The sequence below is a fragment of the Anabrus simplex genome, chromosome 14 (genome assembly GCF_040414725.1).
Source record: "Anabrus simplex isolate iqAnaSimp1 chromosome 14, ASM4041472v1, whole genome shotgun sequence".
Classification (NCBI taxonomy): domain Eukaryota; kingdom Metazoa; phylum Arthropoda; class Insecta; order Orthoptera; family Tettigoniidae; genus Anabrus; species Anabrus simplex.
Window position 1 is genome coordinate 58,331,828 of NC_090278.1, and position 19,199 is coordinate 58,351,026.

Below are 19,199 nucleotides of genomic sequence, written 5' to 3' on the forward strand. Positions count from 1 at the left end.
GATAATGGATAAAAACCTTAGTTGGAACGATCATGTAACAGGTATATGTCAGCGAGTGTTTTATTCCTTACATTCCCTTAAAAAACTCAGAGATTTACTCCCCCAAAATGTAAGAAAACTGCTTATCCAAAGTATGGTAATGCCAATATTCGACTACTGTGACGTAGTATACAGTAACCTGAATGCCTCACTTTCCAACAAGCTCCAAAAGGCACATAACGCATGCGTTCGATTTATTTCAGATATACCAAGGTTTAGCCATATTTCTCCCGCATTTTCTAGGCTTTCATGGCTACGCTTAAGAGAGCGACGAAATTTACACACTCTTTCCCTGTTACATCGTATACTGAACCTTAACACACCTGAATACCTTGCCACACAATTCCATTACCTAGCATCACCTTCTAGTATTCCTACCAGATCATCATCCACCGCAGTACTAAGCATTCCCATTCACCGCTCAACTGGCTACAGTAGATCATTTATAGTCGCCGCCAGCCGAATTTGGAATTCCCTACCTGCTGAAATTAGGAGCGTGTCAAACCACCTCCGCTTTAAGAAACTCTGTCAAACCTGGTTAATGGATAATAATAATTTCTTATAACATAGTAGGATTAGATCATAGCTAAGTATTACATTAATTAAATCATTTAATTGCTACCTTAAGATATTAAACAGTAGATAATTTAGTGTGTATTTAACTTTTCATGTAGGTGTATGTATGGTCGGACAGAATAGCAGGCTTCATAGCCTGAGTCCCGCCATATAAAACAAGACAATAAATAAATAAATAAATAAAATAAATAAATTGGCAAACAATATTCATGATCATACTTGCATCATAAATAACTTGTGTGTTTATAGAAAAATACCCCTTCAAATTTCTGAAAAGTTGGCCACATGTGTGGGAAACCTGCCAATGTGAAGAATTTCAGTTTCTTTCCAGAACATCCATCATAATTTGCAGGCATATTTATGTACCTCCTCCTTAACCTCACTACTGTTTGAACCACGCGGTGAAATATACGGCCAGCAGTCGTGCAGTGAAAGTTTATTAGATCACCGGCAACTAACCGACATGTTCCAATACGAAACACTCGGAGGGCACACAATAAGTGTAATTTGGGAGATACAGGCGAATTTCTGTCTGAATTTTGTTCTAAATTATCTACAAGTAGATTTAGAAGGAAAGTAAAGGATTCCTTCCTAAGGCCAAAACGTTCCTTAAACTCTCCGTGTACATATGATACAAATCTTGCCTTTCATGCACTGTACGCACAACTATATTCCCGTCGTTTCCTTTGTCGAGATCGTCAATACAATCCAAGTAATCCATAACCACATTTGAAAAGTCTTCCTCTAGTATACAATACGGTATTCAATTAGTCAATAAGTCTGATCCTAGCTTACTCCACGCACGACATGAGAGCAAATTCTAACCTATGTTCTTGCATTATTTAATTCCATAGTAATATACTACAAGATGGTGCTCTTCAACATTTTACTCTCGTAGTAATTTATTCCAGGAGTATCTGAAAGGACTAAAATACTTCGGAGGTGATTTACTCTTTTATGGATGTCACCGAATGCTGACTTCAAGAGTACTTTACTACAGAAGTAGAACTTACTCTTGGTTGGTGCACACCACCCTAAGTGTAGTTCGGCAAAGACACTGAAATGAAATGGCCTATGGCTTTAAGTGCCAGGAGTGTCCGAGGACATGTTCAGCTCACCAGGTGCAGGTGTTTCAATATGACGCCTGTAGGCGACCTGCGCGACGCCTGTAGGCGACCTGCGCGTCTCCTGAGGATGAAATGATGAAGACGACACATACACCCAACCCTCGCGCCAAGGGTGGTTAAAATTCCCGACCCTGCCGGGAATCGAACCCGGGACCCCTGTGACCAAAGGCCAGCACACTAACCATTTAGCCATGGAGCCGGACGGGAAAGGCACTGAAAGAAACTGACCGAGATCAACGAGGTTTTCGCTTTGTAGGTCATAACCTCTTTCCTGTGCCAGCCATTAGCGGTGATTGATGTGTTATTTTCTCGTTCTTTTATTCTTAAAGTATTCTCTTTTTACTGTCTGAGGTTAGTAAGGGTAGTTTTCGTGAATTCGTTTTCCAATGTGATTCTTTAGCTTTTCCGAGTATATTAAATTTTACGAGGGCTGTTTATTACAGTTGTATTGCATCAGCTGTTCTCGTGGCAGCAGAGGTAAGGCGATGCTCATCCGTTTTGTGAAATGTCAATTTAGAAGTAAAGCCGTGCTGAGTATAAAGGGGTGCGGTTTGAGACTGTGAAATTCTGCCATACAACTTTTGATCCTATCATCATCTTAGTTTCTTCAGTCCAATTTGATCTTTGATTGGGTTGTGGATCATTGATCTCCATCTCTGCCTGTCCTTGCCCCATTTTTCTTCAAAAACGTTTTGTACGTTTCCAGTCTCTTCCCTAGGTCTTGTTCCCTCCCTCGTTTGTTGGGTCTACCTCTTGGTCCTGTTCCCCTAACCTTCAGTTCAAATTTCAACTTAGGGATCCTCATTCCTCAGTTTCTTTTTCAAGTGCCCACAACCACCTCAGTCGTCTCAATCATTCTACTACCTCCCCCATTCCCCATTCCCCATACCCCTACTGTTTCTCATTTTACTTTATTTCCCATTCAGTCCAGTCTTGTCTAGGCCAGTATATCCCTTAGGAATTTAATACCACTTGCTGGATTTTACTTTCCTCTGCTTTGGTCACACCATAATTTAGAATGGGAACAGTTTGTGATCAGTGTGTAATATTCCCTGCAGTGTACAGCGAGATATTCCAAGTTCTCTTCAAGCCTGTCTGGTAGACTTGCCCCGGCTAGGTGCATGGCTACTTATAGTGCTACCGTATTTAGAACGCACTACTGGTGCTCGAGGTCTATTTTCCACCATACTGCTTATTGCTCGTCACCACTAATGTTCAGAACAAATGAAGCATTGAGTTCCGTGCAAGGACCTTCAAAATCTGAAACACTGCTTGAAATCTCTTTTGCGTCTTAGTACACTTGTCTCACCATAAAGCAGCAATGATTTGGTTGACATGCTGTCCGAGGAAGGGACAGTTATAATGCGCCATGGCGAGAATACAACTGAAATGCAGACAGCTGATAGTATGTCTATTACACCGGCCTCTACATGTATTTCCAGGAAATAGTCCAGTCGTACACATAGTTGATCATCATACAATCCAAGATTAGAAATTAATTTCTTTGATGAATGTCAGCTGTTCGTTCGCCACCCTGTATGAGACTATTAAGATATATAAAGTAGCAAAAATTCCATTAAAAGCCAAGAAGTATTTTACGCAGTACCAATTCGCAAAAAAAATTACTCCATTGAGCATCCGAATGCGGTGACTATTTTTAAAGATGAAAATTTTATTGTTCCGTATTGAAAGTATTAACGTTAAAATTGAATAATTGAAAAAGAGGTTCAACCTATTCAATACATAAGAGAAAGAAATGTGATTACATTCTTATTTAATAGTAATTAGAACTGGGACCGGTTTCGACCATAGTCCAGGTCATCGTCAGCCGATCAAAACATAAAAAACATGAAAAACAATGCATATGAAAAGAAAAAGATTAAGTGAACTCTGGATCGGTATAAGAGGCAATATAAAATGATGATGGGGGTGGAAACTGTGAGTCACTTAAAAGAAAACAGTGCGTAATTTTATGAATGGTAGTACAGCACACGCAATGATAGGTAAAGTCTCACAATGTTTATGACCGTTCTCCGCTGTATGGCGAGACACGTCATCTCCAGTCAAAGTTAAAGCCAAATAATGTCCACACGGAAGTTTATGGCCACTGCGTTTTGCGACGGACGTGGTGTACTCTTAGTTGACTTCATGCCACAAGGAGCAATAAACTCGGCTGCGAACAGCACGAACTTGAAAAAGCCCTGTGTGCTGTACAGAATAAGCGCTGTGGCCTATTGTCATCTGAAGTTTTGTTGCTGCATGCCAATACACAACCCCATTCTGCTGCTTAAACTTTTTTTTTCATTTTTTTTTTTTTCTCCTGGGGAGCAAATGGACCGCACACCATACAGCCCGGACCTTGTGCAGAGCAATTATGACCTGTTATGTTATCTGAAGGAGTTCCTCACCGGTCAACGGTTTGATACAAACGAAGTGAAAACTACCAAAGTTTGGTTTCAGTCACAGGAGGCTGAGTTTTACAATGTGGGGATAAAAAAAATTGGTAAAATGCTATGATAAATGTTTAAACAAGTACAGTAATGATGTAGAAAAATAGCTTGATGTGTAAAAACGACATAATAAAAAGGTTTGGGCATATCATTATTACTTTTGTTTATATTGGCAAACGGACCTCACCTAAAAATAGTCTTCATATAAATACTAAAATGGTGCACATATTACTCGAGCCTTAGAACACTACATATCGTACCTGCCAAAGGCCTCTTCAGAAACTCTAAACTATATTTCTGCTCAAGCACTTGCCTTACTGAACAGATTTTAAGTTCTTAATAGTCTTAGTAAGTTCTTAATAGTCCGTTAGTGTAATCTAAATCTATTTCAAGAATTTTCATAATTACTGCAATGTCGAGAAATTAATTCATGGTCCAAGTAGAAAAACATGTGTCCTAAACTTAAGAGAGCTAGGAATCATTTCTGAACAAGAAAACCATGAAATCAAATACTGAAAACTTCATAAGAGGTTAGACATTATAGAAATATGTATTAAGGAACTAAAATACTTGAGCTACATTGGGCACCCCTGCCAATAACTCGAGACACTCTAATTACATTTTAACAAAATGAAAAAGCAAGTTTACTATACCTTGGTAATACATATTTTCTACCTAAATACTTCACGTTCAACATTTAAAAAGGTGGATATGGCATTTACTTGAATATGCCATACTCTATTAAATTTTTCAACATAAATCCCAATTACAAACAGAATGGTACCACTCTCTCCAGTAACGTTGCAACCTGCAAGTATTATTTTCACGTAGCAGGACCCTTGAAACCATTGGTTTTACACCACATTTTCATTTATGTACACTGAGATATGCTCGAACTCACTGGATAAACACTTATATTGAAACTCATATTGTGATCCACAGTACTTTTCTTTATTGAAATTACTTCAGTTTCTGCAGAAGAATCATGCCATACAATAAATTATGAACTTCTGTTATTTCTTTAGCCCCATTTCACAAGCAGTTGACATCCAGGCAAGCTTAGTGATAAGTATGGAAATTGATACTTAGCCATTTCTTTTTCATGAGTTACATTAGAAACCACCAGGATAGTATCAAACACATTGTAATGTTCGAGAATTAGAAATTATAAATAAGTCCAACTCATTAGTATAGTTGATCTAATATAAGAGTAAAAGAGTAAGCTTATGAACTTCAAATATAAAATGAACTTACCTAACAGTCATGATACATGCTAGAACCATAACTTATTCCATGGTGATTTGTAAAATTCTTCATGAGAATATAAGAGTTTTCATTCAAATTAAAACTTGATTCTTCAACTTGAATACTTTTAGTGCGCAATTCAAGATATGTTTAAGACACATTCCTCAGGTTTTTCAGTCTATAAACTACTCGCAAAGTTTAGTTTTTTAATTTTCACTTTTATTTTGAAAAATATTGTAGCAGGGATCATTGCTCATCTCTTAGACAATACAAGCAACATTCTTTTCAAATTTATTATGATTATTCTGTCATTCTTAGTAAGTTTTCTCAAGGAACACGAAAAATAGGGTCTTTTCAAAAGATCGAGTTATGTTACTCAGCTGAGTGCTATGCATGGCTTTGATTTGTTGATCAGGTCTATACCCCTAAGCACAGATATTCAATTTCATTTTGATAATTTTGAGTTTGTTTTAAGAAACCTATGATATAGCATTCATTCCTAACCTTACGATACAACTTTGCAAAATTAAGTTAACACGTTACAAGATATTAGAATCATTCCGTATTGACGGTTTTCACTTTACAATGGCGAAAAATGAAAGTATCCTCCTATTCAATACATCATATATTCCGTCATTAGACGGAGTAAACAAGTTCAGACATGTTTCGGCTCGTTTGAGCCATCTTCAGTGAAAAAATTAGGGGGGGGTGGAATAATTTACATAATATGAGTTGAAAAAATGCTAAAAAACATAATGAAAGCGCAAATGAAAAAACAAACAAAAGAGAGCCTAGACGGAAACAAAATAGCACAAATATACAATATTTACATCAAAATGCAGAGTAAAAAACAACTTATTGCAACAAAATTCAGTGAAACAGGAGTTAATTTGAAATAATAATTGATACTAAAAAACTGCGTTAACCTAAGAAACAAGGGAATGAGAAAACAAATGATGCAGATGGAAATGAATGGTAGTAGCACATGGTGAGGTTGTGGACCTCATAGTTTACAAATTATTAGTTTATAAAAACGACAAAACAGTTTGAAATCGCTGTCAAAATCCTAGTGGAAACCCATCCTCCTGACCATTTTGATGTGATGGGTTTCCACTAGGATTTTGACAGCGATTTCAAACTGTTTTGTCGTTTTTATAAACTAATAATTTGTAAACTATGAGGTCCACAACCTCACCATGTGCTACTACCATTCATTTCCATCTGCATCATTTGTTTTCTCATTCCCTTGTTTCTTAGGTTAACGCAGTTTTTTAGTATCAATTATTATTTCAAATTAACTCCTGTTTCACTGAATTTTGTTGCAATAAGTTGTTTTTTACTCTGCATTTTGATGTAAATATTGTATATTTGTGCTATTTTGTTTCCGTCTAGGCTCTCTTTTGTTTGTTTTTTCATTTGCGCTTTCATTATGTTTTTTAGCATTTTTTCAACTCATATTATGTAAATTATTCCACCCCCCCCTAATTTTTTCACTGAAGATGGCTCAAACGAGCCGAAACATGTCTGAACTTGTTTACTCCGTCTAATGACGGAATATATGATGTATTGAATAGGAGGATACTTTCATTTTAAGTTAACACGTTACTTAACAAAAAATTATGGGAATATGTATGGGGGAATTTAAAATCCCATGCACTAAAATAAACTCTCCTCTTCCTCCAGTATCCTACAAGGCCAAACAGAATAATTCTCAACCTGGTAACATAGGTTTTCGAGCTGCATACAGAAATGTTTCACTCATGACGCTGTCCGTTTGGAAATTTAGGACTAACTTCATCTCTGACTAAATTTGGCAACTTATGGAATAATTCCCTTTGTATATTGTTTCATACTTCTTTCAATATTTAGAATTGAATAAGATATCCTTCTGTAATTGTTCTGAGTAAATAGAGATGGAATGTATCTAAGTTAGCATGGATATCTCCCATACATAGCCTAGAAATAACTGGGATGGTATATGGATTCTTCATATGGGAGGCATCAATTAAATAAACTATTTTTGACATTCAAAATGAGATTTAATGACATTTTTTACAATCACCTCTTTTAGTTTTGTCAACTCATGGACAAAATTTCTCAATCATTAAAACTGTTATAATTCTGCCATAGTTTGCTTTTACATATTTGCCTATGTTGAAATACCTACTGGATCATGTATTTTATAAATGAATATAAAACAACAGGAAACAGAATTTCCAACCACTTCCTAAAACATTTACTGCAAATATGAAGAAAAAATTAAGTCACATGTAATCAGTTTACTGGAATAAAATCTGTCACATTTCCGATCCATGATCTTTGGAATGTCTTTTTCTCATCAGTTTTATAAAAAAAATTCACACTATCTTTCTAAGTCCTAGTTCTTGTAACAAATAAGGAGAAATAGAATTTTCTGAGAATATATGAAGTATCCTCAAAACACGCAAGATCTGTAGCCAATGTGGTGGGCTAGTCTACCACATATACACAACATATACAACTACATAGTTAAAGACAAATACTTAAGAATAAGAGGTAATAAAAACAGTTACATTAATCGCAACGAGAGTAGATACTGTTCTGTTAAAGTAACTTTGTTTTTGTTGCATCTAGTTTGCTCACTGATGTTTTTCTAGTGCAGCAATAGAAAAAGTCCATTTCACTTTTATAATCAATAGACATGAAGAATCCATTTTTAGTTATTAGAACACTTGTCAGCAGATTGTAGCAGATCTCTCAATGACGCCATCTCCCTTTCTTTTCCTAAAGGTACTTGTGTTTTAATTCCTGCCTGCCACACAACATTTTGGGTTTTGTTTGCCCTTCTCATTTACATTCCTAGTAGCGGCGAGATTGCCCGCCATAATCACGAGACTGGCCATAACCAGCCGAACTGCCACCTGCAATGAATGCAATACCAAAAACATACAACAAAAATCTTTTTATGTCCTCTTCCTTCGTATTCCACAGCACAACACAAGCAGCAAATATCTACCAAGAATGTCAGTTTTAGTTCTGTTCAAGCATTTATATTTTTCTTCAATTAATGTAGTATCCTTAGTCTTTTATAATAAATTTTAGTTAAATGTTTATAAGGCAGTGAGTATTAGCAGTAAATAAAAGCCCATTCTTGTTTCCTTCAAATAATACATATAAAAACTCTTGAAAACTACTACTGTTCTTATTTGTCCATCCCACAGAATTCTAGTAAGTTTTTCAACTAAGTTGGGGAGATTATTCTCATTTATCTGTAAAGGATATGAGTAACCTAATATTAAGAGATAATTAAACATTAAAATATATTGTGTAAACAAACCACTGAAGCAGAAATCCACAAAATAATAATGTGCAATTTATTACTCAAATGATAAGAGAAAGCCACTGGTTTCCCAATTGGCCTATTGCAGAAAATTTCCTTCTGAACACAATTCACTGCACACTTAAGAAACCAGCACAAAAGAATGCACACCTTTGCAATCAACTTTTCATCATCAAGTCATTAACACACTGAAGTATAATGAAAGTGAACATGCCCATATTTACAAAACCATCTAGTATGTATGAAATACTTGAAAAGTTGAAGCAGCAAATAAAAAACAAAGCTTGACAACTCCACAGCCAATTAGTATGGTCCTGAGAAGTAATTTTTAATTACTGGAGACTAGCAATAATACCATATACAGATGGTAGAATTTAAAATGCTCACATCAGCAGTATCTACACAGTGGAAACCTTATCAAGCTTCTGAATCACACTAATTTTACAAATAATGTACACCTAGAACACATTTTTATCATCCAGAGTTCTAATAGGGATATCAGGTGTGGCTATTAATTAACAGGACTGCTTTTCTGTCTTCTATGGATGGAGAGAGTAATTAGTTTATCTTGATGCTACAGGAATGCAGTGCTGTCTAAGCCAATCTTGTCTCATCTGCTTGCTAAGAACCATGCATAGTTTCAAGATTGAGTAGCGTGTGAATTTAAAATTCCTTGTAAAGAAAGATCCTAAGTGTGTTTTAACTTAATGAAGAAGGTGTACAGAAGAATGTCATATACACACGTTTCTTAGTGGCACGAGGTTTTGTGAGGGTAGAGGGAGATGGAAGACAAATTAGTACCCAGAACATCGAATTACAGCAAAACCGGACAAAAACATTCAGAAAATTAGTGAAACTGTGGATGCAGGTCAACGACCGAGTATCAGGATGATAGGAGATCTGTGAAATTTCAAGAGAAAATTTGCAGATTGAAGATTGAAGAGAAAAATGTGTTTAAAGCTGGTCCCAAGGAATCTCAATCCAGAACAAAATGAAGAGGAAAGGAATTTGCTTTAACATAATGCAGCACGTCCAAGAGCAATCAGACCTTCTGGGGGAAAAAAAAAAAAAAAAAAATCGTAACGTGACGAAACCTGGATCTTTCAATATGATCCTGAAATAAACAGGCAATCAATGCATTGGAAGAGCTCTGGCTCTCCAAGAATGGAAAAAGCAACAATGAGCAAGCACAAATGCAAGGTGATGTAGACTGTTTTCTTTCTCTCAATTTCTCCCTGCCATATTCTGGGTACTGTTATGGTTGAGTATGTGCCTGAGGCTTAAACAGTTAACCAACACTATTATTTTGGTCCTGGAAAGACAGGAGTGTAAAACAAGCAGGCAGAAAACTGGATTGGCTCAAACCAATTTCAGTACTTGAAAATCCTGTATATTTATCAAATTTGTCTCTTACAACCTTTCAACCTTGGTCAAAGTGTAAAGCGTGTTCAAGGGAATTTATTTTCAGTCCGTAGAAGAGTTAAAACAGTAAAAGGTAACAGTAGAGCATGGGTTAACAGTTAATGACTTCCAAATTAGTTATGAACAGTGGAACATCCATATCCAGAGGCATAAGGGGAGTACTTTGAAGGAGATTAAGTAACGAAGCTTCTTAGAATAAATCGTATTTATGACATCAGTCCTGTTTATTAATAGGCATACTTTATATATAACACCATGAAGTTCTGAAATACTTAAATGCCTTCACTTGTCAAATAGAGTCCTTTGCCAAATGAATGGAACTACTTGTCTGAGGCCAGTGTATCAAAAGCATGCCTCTTTATTCTTCGCTATTTCGACAAATCATCAACATCAGCAAAATCCTGGTGAAGATGGAGCAAACCACCCTCAGTGCCTTTTGGTTTAACGAACAATTATAAGTCCATTATGGCAGTATCGTACAATTACTAATAAATTAAATATTATTGTATTTGTTTATTCTGAATTAGCATAAACTATCAGAGAAATATACTGCACTCTGGTCAGACACCACAATCTTGGGAAGTAATAAATGTTACAAAGATGCACTCTGAAGTGACACTATTTTCTTAAATTATTAGCAAGCAGATCCGGACATCTCATTTATTTCTTGGAAACTGGATCAAACTAACATTTTTACGTAACTATTCCTTGCACAAATCATATTGACTCGAAATTTTGTGACTGTGACTGACCATGAAAGTAAAACCACAATATCATAAATGGAATATCTCTCAATAAATTGTAAATGTTTGGTTTGTTGCCTCTACAAACCATTATCAGGCAAACTATCCCTGCCACTTAACTCTCATCACAACTGCTTTTCTGCATCGTGAATCATTCGAAATATCCTTAATAAAGGACCACACATCCATGGAATATACAGCTATAGAATGAGACAGGTTTATTTTCAATGAGCGTTACAGAAAATAACCATAATATCAATGATTATAATTTACTGTAGAAAAAACTTCAATGAATCTGCCTTGATAATGAAGAGTTGACAGAGAACACAAAATTAAAGCATACGAATACCAAACACACAACACACTCAAAAATTCCATAATAATCACTTCAGAACTTGCTCAACTACAGCAGAACATATAGGTGACTGGTCTTCATTGATATCACCCCCACATCACATCATGCATTATCTTCTGATTTGTCAAAGGAACAAGGCAACATTCTTATGCAATGAACAACAAAGATACATGGCTATATGACAAGGGCCAATTTTAAAAATAACTCATTCCCGAGGATTAACGAATCAATTCTCTGGCTATACTGATCCCCCTTTGGTCAAAAAAAGAGAGAGAGGAAAAACAACTAAGTGAATAAGTCATTCTAAAAAATTATTAAATAATTACTTCCCATCAAAAAGAGGAAAAAAGGAAAAAAGAAAAAAAAACCTTACTCCAGCAACATAAGTAGAAGAGATTCTATGAATTCAAGGCAATTCTAAATGTCACTGAAGTGGTACTTTCTCCTTAGCATACAGTCTCACAGCCTGCTCTGCCCATTGCAGGTGTAGTTACTACATACACTGAAGAACAGTGTAGGACTGACCAAGAAATGTTTAAATAGTACATAAATCATGGTCACACGGAATGATAATGAAGTATGGAAACAGTGATATATATATACACACATTAAAATAAAGCAGCAACCTACCACATAGGAACACAGTTGCAGTCTCAAACAACTGACGCATAAAACTGATTTAATTTTTCATAACATGCATCTTCCTTTCACTATTCTCTCATATAAAAAACAATGATAATTTTCATAACCTGCCATGTACCCAGTTAATCTACTGGTTTCAATGTCAACGTCAACAAAATGCTGTAAAGAACAGTATCTTAAAATTACTTTTTCATTGCTATACAATTGCACTTATAAAAAAACCAGGGAACAAATATTTCAGATGGTCCTCCTGACCTAACTTCAACCTCTTAGTTGGAATTCGTCATGTCGAATACTTCCATACAAAAAATCTGATCTTCATAGCATACCAGAGATAGATGCACAATTTATGAAAATACTGGAAGATCTTTTCCCAAATTTGTTAAATGCCTTTGAAACAGCAGACTCCTTCAGTTAAATTGGGAACACAGTTTTAGCAAAAATTAACACAACAGATTATGCACACCCACCATTGGAGGTGAGCTGCATGTACCATCTTAACTACATACCAGCCCTCCTACAACTCTCAAATCTGGCAGCATTGGGAATAGAACCAGGGCCTCCAAGGACGACCGCTAATCAAGCTAACCAATGTAAATACGCATGGCATTTTGTACTTCATGGAAGGGATGGAAATATTTATATTCAACTCATTTTCTAGCCAAACACAGACCATATATACGATTAATGTAATGTATTGGTTAACCCCCTTAATGCCATGGTCGCGGTCAAAGGAAACACTCAGGAGCACAGGGAGGGAACTGACCACGCAGGCTAGAGGGTCACTCAAGATGACTGAGGAACTTATGGGATTAGACAGGGCTAGATTCGACAGCTGAGCAACATTGTTGAAAGTGCTCCAAGAAGGCAACAGGTTTATCACCAAGCAAGCTGACTACAAAACACAAACCGTGTAGTTGTGAGCTTGTATTTGGGAGAAGATTAGTGTGAAACAGGTCAGCAGCCCTGAAAATTGTTTTTCGTAGTTCATCACACTGATGCCAGACAGGGCTGCACCTTAATTAAGGCAAAGCTGCTACCGTCTCAGCTCACGAGACCTTGCCTATCCCACCAGTGAGGAAAGCCTGCAAGTTAGTGCAACATTAAACTGCTAGCGTAAAAAACTTTATATCACAATAGAAGTATAATACATGCTTAACACGTTCTGCTACATCATTTTTCTATGCATTAACTGTTTATCCAGAAGTAGTAACCTGCCCTCGTTTTACAAGAGAGCAATTTCAAAACTTACAATAAACAGCCTTTTTCACGCTTAATGTATGTATGTAACTCAATTTTTGTTGGAACCATACTCCACCTTGTTAAAGGTGAACTACCACAGGGCATAGAAATAGAGCACAGGTTTGAAGGAGGTTTATTCAACCTTAGTAGACTGTGTGCCAAGACCAAGATTTCTACTGCCGGGATTATGGAACTCCTCATCGCTATTGAAGGTACAATTAAGTTGGAGAAAGTAGTGTGATAACAAGAACAGGCCTTTAATTTCTGAGCTTCAGATGGTAAACTGCTCCTTCAGGGAGCAAGGTCTTAGATTATTAATGTTCAATTTTGCTTGCCAGTTAGCAGTGTGGATGCTGAATAATCCAATGAGCCTGTTTTGACACCATAAAAGGAGATATAGATTGCACGAAAGCAAATTAACTTGCCAACTGAATTAAATCAACCAACTTCTCTGCTTCCAATGGAAAGACTGAGCATTTCGAAGAGTCATAGCCAAGTTTGCAAATGAAATCCGCACACAAACGGCAAGCTTATGAGCCCAACTTAGCACACTGGGGTGAAACACTGATAACCAGGAATGAGTTAGGTGGAAAATTTATAATGTCCAAAAACAGACCAACTATGTTGGTATTCAGGTTTTTTCCATCGTCATAATCTCGTCTTCCCTTCAGTGAAGCTACATTACGTGCTCACCAATGGTACAGGAAACTTCTTACAATAAATAGTAAGTTGCTGCTTTCCATTTGTCCACAGCTATTATATTACATTAAACACAGTGGGAAATGACTAGTGAAGCCATGGGCCATTCAGTCTGAGCAATCCGAAGCCATGTTACTACTCACCATAATCAGGCTTGCTGTAGCCACCACCACTGCTGTAATTTGTGGATTCTGAAACAACAATATCTCTATGATCGGGGGGTCTATTAGACCCGAAACTCAAAAATAGTACCAAACCATATGATCTAAGCCATTAATATGTGACGCTTATAGGCAAAAGTGGCACAATATCTACACAGTCAACGTGAAAGCTTCATTCCGAATTGCACAGCAACAAGAATGATCTTGCCTCTATTTTACAAAATTGAGGACTAAAAAGAAAATGTTCATTTTCATAACCTTATGCAAATACAGCACTCCTAGGCCCGGTTTCTTCAACGAATGTTAAGTGTTAACTCTGCTGTTAAGGAGATTTAACACATAATTTAACAAAATGGTCGTCTCATCAAGAATGGTTAACTCTAACAGATTGTTAATACTTGTATTAAATTAACCTGGCAGCAGCTCTGTGTTAAACCTCGTAACAACTGCTAAAATTTCAAAATGGAGGCATGTAGAAGACGCTGTACGAAGAATATTTATAAACTGAAAAAGGCAAAGGACGACCCATACCAAGAAATAACTACTTTCTAAAGCTGTCAGAAGATATATTTCTAATTACCAAAGCCATAATGAACAAGATACTTGACCATAATGAAAATAGGTTAGAGTTTCCAACAGTGAGGACAAATATCATGAGGCAGGATCCGCTTCGGACCACATGGAGGTGATAGAACACTATAATGCGAACACATTTTACCCAAAATTGTCAGATCTGCAACCTAATAATTTCCAAAAAATTTATGAATCCCCCCATTCTAATGCAACACCTACATACTTAAAGAGTTGCAACCCTGACAAGCGGAGCAGTGGCCGAGTGGTCATCGTACTTGTCTCCGGACTGTGACAACATGAGTTTGAGTCCCGCCATAAACATACATTTTTTATACAAATTAAATCATTGTTTCAGGGAATGCGAAGGCAAAATGCGAATAAAATGAATAATGAAATTGCAGTGGAACCTTATTTTCTACCAATAATTTATATATATATATATATATATTGTGCCATTTCACTGTGAACAAAGGTTTATCCGGAGCAAAAATGGCGGCTATGTCATACGAACGCCAGACATAGAACGTCGACGTGTGCCTGAATGATAAGAGAATGATAAGGGAAGAAATTACAGAAGGCGGTGAGAAAAGATGACATCGATATATTGTTAAAATATGCTTATTGAAAGAAAAAAAATTTGTTAAGGAATACACAGGACTTTCGGAGGAAACTGACTGAGAAGAGTAAAATAGATGAGTCGGAGAAGTAACAAACATCTTCACAAGCAATAGAAGTCATCGGCGGGACAGAGTTTGTAACATTTCTTAATATAAAGCTACACAATTTAATTGGCAGAGTACCGTAGTACTACATCACAGGAGACCAGCAAGAACTTGTGTATAATGAAAGGAATTCAATATTAAGAAGTCGCAGAAGAAGAATAATTGGTGCGCAAGAAATAGAAATAATTATATTGTGGTTTAACTGAAGCTTTAACAGACGTAGAGAAAGATTCTAAAATATCACAAGCCACATAAGAAGCAATAATCAGACTAATAAGTAGCTCATAGCAGGCTTTTTCCCAGCAGATGATGAAATTGACCATGTTGATCTGTTTTTCCATGTTCACCACGCAAGAAACCGGCTACGTCATGTGCTTGACGTACAGAGGCAGTGGCTGCCTAGATGAAGGTATCATGATCGACAAGTCGAGCCCCATGAGAGTCGGAGATGAGTGAAGACTATCCCAAACGTTCCCGACAGGCTAATGTGATGCCGTGAACGCGGAGACCATATGTCCTAATCAATTGGACATGTGACAGCAGCATCGAGAGCAGGAGGAAAAGATAAGTCTTGTCACTCTTTTAGTAAGTAGTTTAGATATTTGTTATTTGGAAAGTGCCAGGTATATTTGCATTCGTTACTCGAAAGTGCTATTTTTAAGTGTCCTGTAAGACTGATGTTACGTGAATGGTTATTTGAATTCACAGTATCAGAGGCTAGTAGGTAATCTAAAATGCAACGCAAATCCATTCGTATAGGAAGTGATTATCCAGTGATAACTTATTTTTTTTTTTGCGTTCGTAATGTTGCCCTTGGTGAAGTAACGGAGGTTAGTTCAAGTAAATGCGATATTAAGCCGTATTGTGTTTGACATTAGGTCTATGATAATGCACGTACAATCAAGCTGAGGTAAGATACGATCAAGGAGAGGTAGTTACAACATCGTTACAAGACATAACGAGATAATTTATGGAATTCGAAGAAAGTTTGAGAATAAAGTAGGATATCTGATGGATGAATAATGACGAGGAAGTAACGTGCGTTAAGTTAAGGTGAACTGTGATGATGTTACAGCATTAAGATGAGACATGAGGCGCGTTATATGAAATAAATGAATTGTATAGGAAGAATAATAATATGGTAGGAATAATGATGATTATGATGATTATTACTATTACATCGCAAATGAAGAGATAGATAGTTTCTAGAAATGAAATAAGGTCAATTGATGCTATTCAAGATTAATAATATAATTGGTTCTCAAACATACAGTAATCTTTCGGGAAGCTTTATACAATGTCAATTACAATCCAAATATCGTAACTAAGCAACTACTTATATGATCATCGAAAATGATTCCACACATAGATGATATTAGGAAGGCAACTTATGTCTGTAGAATTTCCTAGCCATAGGTATTTTTACGCTGGTAAACTAAGCTCAGAAGTTTATTTACTTACATGATATGGTATCACTCGTGACATTCATAATTAACGGTTGATGATAACAGTTAAGAGTCTTCTCACGTACCCGATTGCCTAGTATTTAATTGAATTAGTTTAGATGCGTGTTAGATGTGAGTGACAGCTTGAATATTAGGACACATATAACCTCTGAACTGGCACTTAAGGGTATATATATATTTTTTTTTCTTTTGAAATTAGTATTTCTTTAACGAGCAACTTGATTAATAATTATGATAATATTTTGATTATTTGTGTTAAATAGAAGAATGACCACGAGTTACCTTTTCCTCAATGCCTATGACATACTGTATCGAAAACTCAGGAAAGTTAGACAGGTGAAATGATTGGGACACTTGGAAAGAATGTTTTTCCTGATAATTGATATCCCTAAGAACTGAATGTGATAATTACTAGCAAAATGAGTTTATCATACCGCGAATTAAGTTGGGAAATAATTAAATTGACTGGAAGTTTGTAGGAACAGATTATGTAATATTGGAAGAATATTGTAGACGTGATCCTGATTTTTTTTAATATGTAAATATCTTGCGTCAGACATTTTCAAACTACTCCCAATCAAAGATGTAATGTTTGATTTTCCTTTCTTGTTAATTACTTGGAGGCCTCCAAATTTAATATTCTTTGAAAGCATTTGATGAGATGCGACATTGATGAATTATTGTTCATTACTTTAATGGTATTTCAATGCACTTAGAAGTTTTTTTTAAGATTTCATTCACTCTTGTTTTAATGAATAGTATTGTTCAAAACTGCTAATTCTTTCAATGACTTACTAGATTATGGACTTAGTTTGTAGGTAGACATAGATTAAGAATTGTGCTACTTTATTTGGATACGAACCGATTTCGCGATTTGGAGACGTCCGTTTGCGTAGGTTTGTTCATCCGATGGTTTACCACGACGGTGTTTTCTCTAGTTTCAGAACTCATAGCCCAGAATTTTTTTGTTATAATTTTGGAAATTGACATCCGTCTTCAAGCTAGCCTGGATCTCACGCGACCCTACCTGGACGCGGGACGGTGCAATATATATATAGAAAGAAATCCAGCAGTAACTGTGAGGACGTTTAGGCCTATATTCATTTCAGGTAGACAAACTGTACTGCATTTTGCGTAATATTTTTTTCCAATTTTTATCTTAATATTCCCTCAAATATTAATTTAATCGTCGTCTTCTTTTTCTGTTTACCCTCCAGTATCCTGGAGCTTCAGACTCTGGGTCGGGGATACAGCTGGGGAGGATGACCAGTACCTCGCCCAGGTGGCCTCACCTGCTATGCTGAACAGGGGCCTTGCTGGGGGATTGGAAGATTGGAAGGTACAGACAAGCGGCCATGGCCTTAAGTTAGGAGAAGTGGGAAACCACGGAAAACCACTTCCAGGATGGCTGAGGTGGAAATCGAACCCACCTCTAATCAGTTGACCTCCTGAGGCTGAGCGGATCCCGTTCCAGCCCTCGCACCACTTTTCAAAATCAAACCGGGCCTCCAGGGGTGGCAGCTAATCACGCTAACCACTAAACCACAGAAGGGTCTGGCCTCTACTTGTTAGATATTATGCTTTAGAACTTTTCATGTAATTGTGGGCGACTATGTTCACGAGTGCAAGAAAAAGTGTGTAGAATCAAGCAAAGAATTCCTGCTGCCACTGCAGCATTAACAAGGCATTACATTATTTTCTCCGCAATAAAATAAAGCTCGAAAACCATTCAAAACACATCAGTTATCACATTTACCCGGTGATAAGAATATAAGAATAGGCTATATCGAATGTTGTGATATAACAGTCCGTTCTTTCATTTTTTTAAGCACATTCGCATAACTTTAAATTAAAATTAAATGAAAAAAAACTCGCATTCATCATAACGCTTTTGTTGCCTCTTACTTGACATGTTTACATCTTATCAGTCTCCGCTAACCATAACCGATAATGTAAACCACGTGTCTGTATGACAAAATACTATTTCAACACACCACTAGGAGAAACCAAAGACGCCTACTGTCAAACACGTTCAGAAATCTCACTGAAATGTGTTAATTTGTCTTTAACAATTGTTTCATAACAAATGTTGGAAATGTGTTCGTTAAACAGGGCACTTTTAAACAAAGTGTAAAGTTAATAATTGTTAGTTAACATTTGTTAAGTAGAATTTAACATACAGTTGAAGAAACCGCGCCCCAATGTTCAAAACCACTGTTCTTTTAGTTCTTTAGATTTTACAGAAATTATAAAAATATATTATCATAAAGACACTTGTTTGTCCCTTTCCAACATTTATCATCCTAAAGGTACAGGTATGTCATCAACATCTAGAAGGATCGTACCCAAATTAAAATCATACATACAAACTCCAAATGATTGTGGAGTTGCAAAGGATGATACAAACTGCAGAAATCC

The 19,199-nt window shown here is 36.4% G+C and overlaps 1 protein-coding gene across 7 annotated transcripts in view; it reads right to left on the bottom strand.

Moving 5' to 3' along the window:
• Positions 1–7,440: 7,440 nt before the first annotated feature.
• The window catches only part of LOC136885199 (uncharacterized), a 117,029-nt gene continuing 105,270 nt past the window's right edge, over positions 7,441–19,199 (bottom strand). For 6 of the 7 annotated variants that reach the window (XM_067157620.2, XM_067157619.2, XM_067157616.2 and 3 more), the window contains one exon: positions 7,442–8,337. In XM_067157620.2, coding sequence (XP_067013721.1) covers positions 8,276–8,337 — 62 coding nt within the window. In that variant the 3' untranslated portion in view covers positions 7,442–8,275. Of the gene's footprint in view, positions 8,338–14,002; positions 14,051–19,199 lie in introns of all 7 variants that reach the window. The other variant, XM_067157618.2, reaches the window with a different exon arrangement.